General features: G+C 41.4%; 1 protein-coding gene and 1 long non-coding RNA gene across 2 annotated transcripts in view; both read right to left on the reverse strand.

Moving 5' to 3' along the window:
• Positions 1–1,868: 1,868 nt before the first annotated feature.
• On the reverse strand, positions 1,869–3,034 carry LOC119544714 (protein IMPACT-like). Its single transcript, XM_037850219.1, has one exon. The coding sequence runs from the start codon at positions 3,032–3,034 to the stop codon at positions 2,078–2,080; it is 957 nt and encodes a 318-aa protein (XP_037706147.1). The 3' UTR covers positions 1,869–2,077.
• A 6,609-nt stretch (positions 3,035–9,643) lies between these two features.
• Positions 9,644–12,530, reverse strand: part of LOC119544348 — a 49,720-nt gene continuing 46,833 nt past the window's right edge. The window contains exon 4 of the long non-coding RNA XR_005218818.1: positions 9,644–9,704. This is a non-coding gene — a long non-coding RNA (uncharacterized LOC119544348). The remainder of the gene's footprint in view (positions 9,705–12,530) is intronic.

Here is a 12,530-nt window from a genome sequence, read left to right on the forward strand (position 1 = left end):
AAAATACGCCATAGCATAAATCTGGCTATTAGAAAATTATTATTTAGAGAATTTGAAAATCCTCTCACCAAGAAAAGTTTTAAATAGAGAGAAACATACTATCATTAGTTAGAATCTCCATAATGGTAAAGTGTGAAATAACTCAGGATTCAGAATTAAAGAACTTTGGATCTCTCTGTACTACTAGCTCACTGACTTTGGGCCAAGGAGATGAGGTTTTTTTAGTCAATAAAAAGTGGGTAATATTTTTTGTAGAAAGAAGCAAAAATAACGTTTCTTAAAAAGAAGGGAAAATGAGATCAAAGATGTGAAGGGCACTTTGTTTTCTGTAAAACCCTAAATAAATGTTAAAGCAGCAAGAAATAAATTTAAATTTGGTGCTGCAGAAAAATTAACTCATTTCTTTTTCTGTAGCGCCAAAGTCTTATTGTTTTATATCTCCGTCCACTGGTTTCACATGCCAAAATTGTGAAATTATGTTTTTGTTTAAAAATGGTCTCTCACCTCTTTAATTATCTTAACAGTTAATACATAGGACATACTTAACTTTTCATGGAACCTCAAGTGAGTGATCTCTCTATATATACAGGCCATCCTCTGATGGCTCTTGATAATGGACAACATTAAATACACTCGCAGCAAATATAATTTAGCTTTGTTTCTCAAAATCCACCCTAATATAAGACTATTCATTAAATTCTTATTAAAAATATCAAGTTAAGGATATTGGGTTTCTCAAAGGTAAAATATCAGAGCACAGAGAAAATATCTGCCTCTCCATTTGTTCTGATGCTTTCTATGCTCTAGCACCACCCCATAGTTGACTCTTAATTTCTTTTCCTTCTATTGGGAAGGTAATCTCATGTAAATCTGTAATCAAGTTATAATATTTAATAGTTGTTTGTAATCATATCTCAAAGTGAACAGCTAATTACTTATTATTAAATCCAAAGATAAACTTATTGTCTAAATGCCTGTAAACATTTGTAAGTGAACAACTTACAAATGAAAGAACAAACATAAAACACTGATGAAAACATTGATAAGATTAGGAAAAAGAGGGGTTTTCTTTTGTTTCTCCAATCAAATGGTTTGTTCTTACCCTCCACAAAATCAAGGAATTGAGAAAGATGGCTGGAGTGCAGTGGGAAACGTGCATCAAATTCATATAACTGTGCAACATACTCCTACCCTGTATCAGTGTCATTCTGCCATCCTCTATTCAAGCTATAAATGTTCTATTAACCAGCAGAGATTCTAGCATAGTTTTAATTCCGCAATGAAGATCACAAAAACAGTACCTCCTGGTTGTTGAAAGAAACCAGAATGTTAAACCAATATATTTCAGGGGTGGGAGGAGACTACCAATACCACATATTTATGGCTTTATGTTACAAGAATTAAATAAAAAAAGGCAGAGACTAGAAAATCACTTTTTTAAAATTTCACAATCACCAATTTGCTACAGAAAATGAGGCAAAACATTTATGCTAACAAATACATTATGTGAATTACCACCTCAGCACATATCTGCTGATGGATATTCCTGGATTTTCACTCAATGAAGAGATTTATAACATACGTACGTATGAACTAAAATCACAAGAAGCAGCTCTCCAAGATCAGTCTTCAATGTGCTCCTATTCCAATAAGCTATAAAGAGCAGTAAAAGGCAATATTCATTTAACACACCAAGAATCCAAATGACAAGATATCAGGTATTTATATTCCTCTAGAGACGCTCCTTTCCCGCCTAACAAAGGCACTTGACATGTAACTGAAATGGACAGTTAACTCAGGTACTGCCCTGGGCAACTGTTACCTTGCTAAAATCAGATGAAGAGGTGATTAAGTCCAATTACTCCTTCTCAATAAGCCTGAAACACAATGAATATATCATTAAGTTCTCTATTTTTGGCAGATGATATAACCAAAGAAGAAAAGATAATGTTGGTGTCCACAATGAATTGGCAGACTTGAGCAGTCAAGCATCTTCTCTCTGCACAATATATTCCTTGATGACTGTGTAATTTGTATTTAATTATAGGCAAATTAACCTTTCATAGAGTTTCAGGCACTAAGGTTCACTCCTCTTCTTGTCTTTTCTTACTTTTTCGTTCTTTCCCAAAGCCTTAGATGATTTCTCCGGTGAATTTGCATAATTCTTCTCTACTAGTATGTTTCTGGCACAGTTGTTGATATGTTTAAAGCGATCTGGTCCTAGCAGAATACCTCCATACCAGCGTGATACTACCACCATGACATTCCTCACATTCAAAATCTCCATGAGATGGAGAAGACGCCCGCCAGCTGCTGTTTCCCCATCATCTTCACAGTCCTGTAAGAAGGTCTGTTTATCCTCACAATATATTCTGTAGGCGTAGATGTTGTGGGTAGCACTAGCTATTTTCTTATTCTCATACAATTTGGCAAGAACCATTTTCACCTGTTTAGGACAAACTACAGGAGCTAAGTGTGCCTGAAAAGTACTTCTTTGGTCTGTAATAGGAATGCCATGATCAATTGGAGGTAATTCTTCTATTTCTGTTTGATTTTCACTGATCTCAAAATCCAGTGCTTTAACTGAATATTCTGGCTGGCAAGCTAAAATGAAATCATCTTCACACTCAACATCTTCCTCTTCAGTTTTCTTCTTTACCTCAGGGCCTGTTTCTGCCTTATGAGATTTTTGTATTAAAACATCTCTTATTTTCTCCACCCATAGGTAGAGAATACTTTCACCAATATTCTGTATATATATTGCCTCAAGGCTATTCGATAAATCCACACATTCTTGCCCATTAAGCCAAGGAGCTTTCAGTTCATAAATAGGTGGGGCTGTCTCTGGATATTCATTAGATAGTATCACCTGCAAGCCAAGTGTCCATTTGGGGTCATCTTTATTGTCATTAATTTTAATATAGAATATTTTGGCACAGTTATCCATGACACACCATTCCTCGCCATATATAGCTGCCATTGCTTCAATTTCCTCATTCTGCCTCTGGTTGCTGCCTGGGTCTCTCTCAGCCATGCGGCCCCGAAAGTGGCAGACCGACAGCCGCCGGCCCAAGTCCAGAGGACGAGGGTGGGCCGCCGAGGCGGCGAGTGGTCGCAGGCTGCAGAGTGACCCGACTCGACCCGGCGAATTCTTCTTTATGGTCAGCCAGTGTCTTCTTTATATCCTTCAGCTCTTTTGCTATATCTTCCTTCATTTCATCGAATTTTTTTAGCATTAGTTGCCTCCACTCCTGTGTCTCAGCTGAGCTATTAGTTTGTTCCTTTGGCTGGTCCATGTTTTCGTGTTTCCTGGTATGGCTTATTATCTTAAGTTGTCTAGGCATCTGATTTTCTTGATTAGTTTATTTTGGAGCTTGTTTTCTATCTTTTACCTAGTGGTTTTCTTGTTGGTTGGCTTTGTTCTCTGGCCTCTGTTATTCAGTTCAACTTATTCTAGACCTCTAATTTAGGTTCTATTTAGTTGATCAGAATTTTTCCCCTCTTGTTTTTTCTGTTTCTTGCTCTGCCTCTATGTAACCTTTTTGTGAGTGGGTCTCCTCAGATATGGTCGACCCTAGTCAGATTTTCCCAGTCTAGTGAGGCCCAGGTCTCATTGGGAGGGTATGGAGTTTTCCTGAGAATGAGACCCTCCTATGAGGCCTTCAGAATTGGTGCTTTTCCTCTCCTGTCCAGCAGGTGGCGCTTGCGAGCCCGCAGCTCCCCCACCAGTGTAAGGAGGTATGGGGACTTCAGTTCTCCTGGTGACTCTGATCCTGTTGGGAGCGTGGCTGACTGAAGCCGGAATCTGAATTCCAGCCCCTGGGGTCTGAGTTCCCAGAAGGAGGACTGCCAGTTGAGCTGGACTTCCCTCCACTCTCCCAATCCTCAGAACTCCAGTTATCTCTCAGGGGCACTATTCCCTTCTCCCCTCTCCTCTTTGGGGCCTCTCCAGGTAGATTCCTTGGTCAGCCTGAGTTGCCAATTAAAGATGGGGGTGGAGACCTTCAGTAGTGAATACAGAACACTGTGGCTACTCTGTCTCCCCCCAAGCCCAGCCTAGTCCCTCAGCCTGGGCTTTCCGATAGGAAATAACCACATATATTACTTTTAGATTAAAAAAAAAAAAAAAAAAAATAGAAAAGAAGAACAAGAAAAAGAAAAAAGAAAAAAAAAAAAGAGTCCCTTTTAAAAGTCTTTCCCCAGCCTGGAAGTTTTGTCAGTGTCAGAATAGAGCATTTAAAGATATGCTTTGGGCTATTGTCTGATAATTATTCTCCAACAGCTTCAGTTCCACCCCTGCCGGGGGCTATTGAAATGCAAAAAGATAAGGGATCAGTGAGAAGCCAGAAGGGACAAAATGTAGGGGAAAAAAAATGGCTTTTTTGGAGTCTGGGAATGGGTGCCCGCTTTTACGTGCCCCCACTTCTCAGAGCCCAGACCTTCTTTAGCACCCCAGCTCCCAAAATTAGTTAATTAATTTGTTAATTAATTCTGCAGTTGAGGCTGGGTTGAGCCTCCCTTCTTGCCCTCAGCAGATTGCTGTTTTTTGGTTTGTTTCCCCTCCCCCCCTTTCAGGGAGCCGGCAGCAAGACAGTCTGTGAGGTCTGGGTGGGAAGGGGTACCAGACCCCTGGTCCGGGGAACTTAACAATGTTCGCTGTGATCTCAGCTTTTCCTCCAATTCCAAACTTGTGTCCGGTGTGTGACTGGTTACTGGAGACCCTGAAAACATTGTTTCATGTAGTTCTTGGGCAATTGCCAGCTGCTCTAGAGGAGAGATGAAATTCTGCTCCTCACCACTCTGTCATCTTGCCCCACCCACTTTTGGATTAGCTTTTATAAAAGGGGGTTTATTTGGTTACACAGTTACAGTCTTTAGGCCATGAAGTGTCCAAGGTAACGCATCAGCAATCGAGTACCTTCACTGGAGGATGGCCAATGGCATCCAGTAAACCTCTGTTAGCTGGGAAGGCACGTGGTTGGCATCTGCTCCAAGTTCTGGTTTCAAAATGGCTTTCTCCCAGGATGTTCCTCTCTAGGCTGCAGTTCCTCTTCAAACTGTCACTCTCAGTTGCTTTTGGGTCATTTGTCCTCTCTTAGCTTCTCTGGAGGCAAAGTCTGCTTTCAAAGGCCATCTCCAAAATGTCTCTATAAACTGCAGTTCCTCTCTCAGCTCCTGTGCATTCTTCAGTGTCCCTCTTAACTGTAGCAAGCTTGCTCCTTCTGTCTGAGCTATATAGTGCTCTAGTAAACTAATCAAGGCCCTTGCTGAATGGGTGGGGCCACACCTCCATGGAAACTATCCAGAGTTATCACCCACAGTTGGGTGGGGCGCATTTCCATGGAAACAACCTAATCCAACCATTCTAACTTAATCCCCACTAATATGTCTGCCCCCACAAGATTGCATCAAAGAACATGGCTTTTTCTGGGGGACATAATATATACAAACCAGTACATATCCTAACATGTATCATATCCAATTTGTCATCCTTACCTAGCAAAGTCAGTTCCAAATGAAAGTTTGAGGAATAAATGAGTAAATGAATGCCTTATTAGTTAACATGAAATTAAAACAACAAATCAAAATGAGAGTTGTGCTAGGTCTGGCTCTCTTTCTACAAAAACTTGATTTGAATTCAATGATAATCAATTTACCTGATCTCTCTGGTAACCATTCTGGAACAACTTTTCTCTAGCAGTAGTAGCTTGAGAGGGGGAAAGTGGTATATATGTGGTTGCAAACCAGTATCAACAAGGATAAGATTGTGAGTCTCACTTGGAATTACAACCATTTTATAAACACCTCTCTGAAATTTCAGTCATCTTGCAATCTCACAGGGTTGAACATTAAATGCAATCATGTATGAAAAAGCTCTTCATAAAGGTATAAGCTGTTATATATATTAAGCACTTATTGATAAATTTAGCTGCCCTATTTAAAATGTACCCCCTAGAATGGCAAAAGATTTCAATTTCACTTGGAAGATGAATTACAGCAAGATTCAAATCTATCATTAGGTTATTACTTGACATTTATATTACTAAAAATATTTCATCTGTTGTTTTGAATCATTTCTTTTACCAAAAAAGAAAGTGCAAAGTATAAGCTCTAGGATGAAAACATCTGATAATCAGCATAAAACAGGCTTCTGATTGCTGAGCTATATGTAACCAGAGAAAAGTAGGACTGTGGGATTAATCCAATTCATGTCATGGAGATCTAGATTAGCTTTCAGCACACCCTCAATTCACTGAGTAATCATCCCATTTGTTCAGTATAAAACACATCTTCAAGATGGAAAGCTGAATCACTGCAGGCTGGCAGGTCTTTGGTATATGATGACATACTGTTAAACTTACTGGCTATAGTACCGCCAGTGTGGAACCCCTGCAAAACATGCCTAACTTGAATCCAATCATGAGGAACAGGCAAACCCAAATTGAAGGATATTCTGCAAAACAACTGATCTGAACTAAAAAATGTCAATCTTGAAAGAAAAAAATAAAGCTAGGGAACTGTTATAAATTAAAAGACGCCATGATTGGACCCTGGATGGGGCGGCAGGAGGTGGGGGAGTGATAAAGGACATTTGGGGGATACTTGAACAAATTAGAAATTTTAGATATAGGGTTGCATCAGTGTTAAATATCCTGAGGGTGATAAGTGAATTATACTCATGTAGTAAAATAGCCTTGTTTTGAGAAACACGTGATGAAATATTTGGATGTGAAGTGTTGTGTTCACAAGTAATTTATATGGTTCAGGAAAAAAAAAAAGGTGTATATGATACAGATTTAGATAGAAAGAGAAAGAGAAAGAGAAGCAAAAAATAGCAAAATGTTAAACATTGGTTAATCTAGGTAAAGAGTATATGGATACTCAATATACTTTTCTTGCAAATTTTCTATACATTGAACGTTTTCAAAAAATAAAAAGATGGATGGGAAAAAATACAAACGTTAAATTCCTCAACTTCTGCTCTCTCCTTTACTGCAGGACCAACTCTTTGTAACCTGTCCAGCTGTCTTTAACACCTCATCAGAACTGCTCGGATTCATTAACCAATAAGGGTCCTGAAGAATTCATTCTGTTCTCTTAGAGCTTTACTTCTTGCAAACCTCCCAGCAACCATTTCCTCTTAAGCAATCTATCTAGGTCGGCTGTGATAATACCGCTCTTTCTTGATCTCCCTCCCTCTCTGCTCCTTTGGGCTTTGGAACTATCTTGCTCTCCCATTCTATTCCATATGAATCAGTTGTCATCCTCCAAGCTTAATTCTGATCCCATGTGTTGTGGGATGAACTGTGTCCCCTAAAAACTATTTTCAAATCCTAATCCCTGATACCTGTGAATGTGACCATAATTGGAATTAGGGTCTTTGCAGTAATTAGTTAACATGAGGTCATTAGGGACCTAATCCAGTGTAACTGGTGTCCTTGTAAGAAGAGGGAAATTCATACACACATAGTCACAGAAGGAGAATGCCATGTGTAGACGGAGGCAGAGGTTGGAGTGATATGTCTACAAGCCAGGAACGTCGAGGACTGCCTACAACCACCAAAAGCTGGGAGAAAGACACAGTGCAGATTCTTCCCTAGAGACTTCAGAGGGACCATGGCCTTTGTGACACCCTTGATTTTGGTCTTCTAGCCTCCAGAACTGTGAGAGAATAAATTTTTTTTAGTTTTAAGCCACATTGTTTGTGATGAGTTGTTACGGCAGCCCCATGAAACCAACACACCAGCTTTCCTGCATTCAGGGCATTAGTCATTTGTGCTCAATGGTTATCATTATGTGACATCATCTGTTCTGCATTTCTGCCCTATCTCCAATCCCATAACTTGGGAAATTGTTGGAAATCCAACTAGCTGAATGTGTCTAATTCCATCTGTCTTAGTTTGCTAATGCTGCAGAATGCAAAACACCAGAGATGGATAGGCTTTTATAAAACGGGGGTTTATTTCACTACACAGTTACAGTCTTAAGGCCACAAAACGTCCAAGGTAACACATCAGCAATCGGGTACCTTCACCGGAGGATGGCCAATGGCGTCCGAAAAACCTCTGCTAGCTAGGAAGGCAGCTGGCGTCTGCTCCAAAGCTCCGGCCTCAAAACGGCTTTCTCCTAGGACGTTCCTCTCTAGCAAGCTTGCTCCTCTTCAAAACATCACTCCCAGCTGCACTCCCTGAGTTTCCTCTCTCTGAGTCAGCTCATTTATATAGCTCCACTGATCAAGGCCCACCCCGAATGGGTGGGGCCATGCCTCCATGGGAACATCTCATCAGAATGATCATTACCCACAGCTGAGTGGAGCACATTCCAAGCAAATCTAATCAGCACCAAAAACGTCTGCCCCACACAAGACTACAAAGATAATGGCATTTGGGGGACACAATACATTCAAACTGGCACACTATCTTTCCAGTTTATCCAAATTTGTAACACTCATCTCTCATCCTTCAAGTTCATAACCCTGATGGATAATATCCTATTGACTATATAAAACAACCCAGTTAAAACACCGAACACTACAAGGTCTACCAGTATGTCTAGGTCCCTTAAATTAAAGGGGCAAGGAGAGGTGTTGATTATTGAAAATCAACGCAGAGAGTACACCTTAATTGGTATGTCCAAAAATTAGGAATATCTTGAACCAAGAACAAGAAATTACTAATTTATATATTGCCTTTGTCTTCTTCCTGACATTTCCAACTTCCTCTTTTAGTGAGTGGAAAATTAGGCCACCTGAATATCTCTGCATCTTTTTTGAAAATCTCTTTAGTGGTAGCAATCTTCCTACCTGTGTCATTTGTGGGTCCACTTTTCCTGGTCAGGGTGTTATGGAATTTATCCCCAGGGAGGTCTTAGAGAGCAAAGAACATATTCAACTCCCAAATCTGCCAGTATGGCTATGCTGAGTTATTGGAAAAATCACTTAAACCTCCATATACCTTCACTGCCTCACCAGAAAAGTTAGAGGAGGCTGATTCCTCTCTGAGGATCCTCCCAGCTCTAATAGTCCTTGATTGCAAGTGTACTATATATTACCTTTTGCAACTAAGATTAATTATTATTTATTAATTATTAATTATTTTAATTATTATATAATTTAAATTAATAATAATAATTAATGCTTTGATAGCAACAATTCATTGCTGAATATGTTAATGGAATAGAGAGACCTACTGTGGTGTGCAGAATTCCTTACACGTTTAAAAAATAGGAGGCAGGGCTCAAGAGACAACTCTTTCTGAGACCTGTACAGCACCCCACAGTAATGCAGACCCTAACCCTGCCTTCTCAAGGCTCAAGTCCAGGTATGTTTGTAGAAGGAGGTGGGAGAAGGGAATAGACAAAAAAAAAACTCATCGCAGAGATAATTGTGACTTTCTTAAGGGCTCTGGAAGTACAATAGTAACATCATGCTTACAATATTAATACCCAACATTTATTTAGGACTCTCCATGCATGGGATTTGAATCATGTATCCCACAAAAGTCATGTTCAGGTCCCTACCCTTGGTCCTGTGGGTGTGGATCCGTTTGTAAATAGGACCTTTGAAGATGTTATTAAGGTGTGCCCAAACTGAGTGAGGGTGGGCCTCAATCCAATGCAGCTGCCGTTCTTTTATTAGCAAAGGAAATTGGACACAGAAAAAAAGAAGGCACAGGGAACTTCCAGAAGCTGGAATTCAACAGAACCTGGAAGAGAAAGGAGAAGATGTCATGATAAGCATTGCCATGTGATGGAAAGCCAAGGAACCCCACAGATTGCCAGCCAGCTAGAGGATTACCCATTGCAGGAGGAAGCAAGCCTTCTAACCTCTGAAGCCATGAACCAATAAATAGCTGTTGTTAAGCCAATTCTTTGTATGGTATTTATTTTAGCAACTAGGAAACAGAGTACACCATGTACCATTTAACCCACACCTTAGGCTATAGTTACTTGTTAAAAAGCAGTCTTGTTACCTCCATTTTGCAGAGTAGGAAACGGAGACCCAGAAATGTTAGATGAATTGCCCAAAGTCACACTAGTAAGTGGCCCCAAAATGGAGCCCCTACTCTGAAAGCTGGGATGGACATTGTTCCAGTTTGCTAATGCTGCCGGAATGCAAAACACCAGAAATGGATTGGCTTTTATAAAAGGGGGTTTATTTGGTTACACAGTTACAGTCTTAAGGCCATAAAGTGTGCAAGGTAACACATCAGCAATCAGGTACCTTCACTGGAGAATGGCCAATGGTGTCCGGAAAACCTCTGTTAGCTGGGAAGGCACTTGACTGTCGTCTTCTCCAAAGTTCTGGTTTCAAAATGGCTTTCTCCCAAGACGTTCCTCTCTAGGCTGCAGTTCCTCAAAAATGTCACTCTTAGTTGCCCTTGGGGTATCTGTCCTCTCTTAGCTTCTCTGGAGCAAGAGTCTGCTTTCAACGGCCATCTTCAAAATGTCTCTCATCTGCAGCTCCTGTGCTTTCTTCCAATTGTCCCTCTTGGCTGTAGCTCATCTTCAAAATGTCACTCTCAGCTGCACTGAGTTCCTTCCGTTTGTCAGCTCATTTATATGGCTCCACTGATCAAGGCCCACCGTGAATGCTTGGGGCCACACCTCCATGGAAATATCTCATCAGAGTTATCACCTGCAGTTGGGTGGGGCACATTTCCATGCAAACAACCTAATCCAAATGTTCCAACTTAATCCCCACTAATATGTCTGCCCCACAAGATTCCATCAAAGAATAGGGCTTTTTCTGGGGGACATAATACATTCAAACTAGCACACACATCATCCTGAGACTGGACCCCAGTCTCTGCCCCTCCTCCCTGGTGGTGCTTGAGTGATCCCCACCCTTGCCCCCATCCCCACCCTGCAGAGTCTTGTCTGCTTTGTAGCTCCTCTCAAACTTTCCATAGGCTCCACTGGTCTGCATATCTGGGGCATCATCCTGACACTGCTTGGCTGAGTGAATGAGTACCATGGGGCCCAGCTCATGTGGAAGAGGCTTTGGGATGTCCTACGTGGTACAGAGCATAAACAAGATATACAAGATGTAGGCTTTGCTGCTGATGCTGCTCCAGGAGCTGCAAGGCCCCTGCTCCCTTTGTGTCGTTAACCTCTTATGGCCCTCTTGGGCCTCTAGTCTACTTCACAGGAAACAAGTTCAACACTATGTGGAGGACAAGGCCTCCAACAACCCTTCCCTGTGCTCACCTCTGGAATTGCCTGGGTCCTACCCTGATCCTTGTCTGCTGGACAGCCCAAACCATCATCCAGGCTTCTATAACACCCAGAGGTGGAGTCTTCTGTGTCTCTTTACCTAGGCTGGGCTGCCTTTGGCCTTTTGCTGTGTTGGGGCATGAATGGGGCTAGGGGTTGCTGTGCTGTACGTGCTCCTCTGTGAGGTCCCAGGATCCAGCCATTCCATGGATCTTTACTCAGCCTCTGTCCTGCTTGACACCTCAACAGGGACCTCTGAGTGTCCCACCAATAATTGCATCCAAGGAGGATGGACAGCTGGGGTCTCCCTTGACGATGGAGCTTTCACCTACTGAGCTGGAGCCATCAAAAAGATGGTAATACCTGACAGCTTTAGGGTTGCTTTTATCTTTTGTTTTTGCTTTTTTAGCTGTTTTTATTTTTTTCCATGTTTTCAAAATCCATTTAGTGACTGAGCCAAGAACATGACTGAGACTCCCGCCCTGAACTCTGCTGCTGGCCATTTCTCAACTTTGGATGACACAATGGAAAAGGTGATGCTTTAAAGCTTCTGGATCGTCTCTACACCCTCCTCCAAACCCCGGAAAATGGACACATCCCCATCTTGGAGGCAAAACTGGAGCTGTGGGCCCAGCTTGAATGTCTGTTTCTGTCCTTGTTCTTACTGATAAGACAGTCTGTTTCTGAGAGCAGCTACAGCACGTCCCTACGCAGCACCCCTCCTTCCTGGTCAAGCCTCTGGAATGTCTTCCCACTCCCACTCAAGGCTTGCTCTTAAGCCTTGGATAGCTCCTAAAACAGCCATAAATAAGTTACCAAGAGTCCCCATCTCTGAGTCCTCTGTCTATGTCCTGTTTAACCTGCTACCATGTTCCCTCTGGGAATGAGGCCCTTCCCCATCCCAGCTGTGCTATAGTCCCCTGACCCCAATCAGCCACTGCATGTTATGCCTGCCCACACTCATAAGTTTTTTATAATCAAAGTGTGTTAATTAGGTTTTTAAAAAGGTGGCATGGTGAGAGAGGTATCCACAGTTCAAACCACATATTGGGCATTAATCCCTTTGGCTAGAAACTCAACAGGTAATTTTATAACATCTCAAAAATTACCTCAAAAATATTCATCTTTATTAATTTTATCCTGAATGTGCACCTGAGGTGTTCTGGATCAGGGAAAGATTTCTTATTAATTACGTTACACTAAATAAGGACAACTGCCCCCTCTAGGGTGACACAATGAGAGCCAGGCCAAATGTCTTAGGAAAGTAGCTGGAAACTCCATAGGCAGGTAAGGTCAAAAGTGGTTTTCTTGGCTGA

The sequence above is a fragment of the Choloepus didactylus genome, chromosome 9 (assembly GCF_015220235.1).
Source record: "Choloepus didactylus isolate mChoDid1 chromosome 9, mChoDid1.pri, whole genome shotgun sequence".
NCBI classification, from domain to species: domain Eukaryota; kingdom Metazoa; phylum Chordata; class Mammalia; order Pilosa; family Megalonychidae; genus Choloepus; species Choloepus didactylus.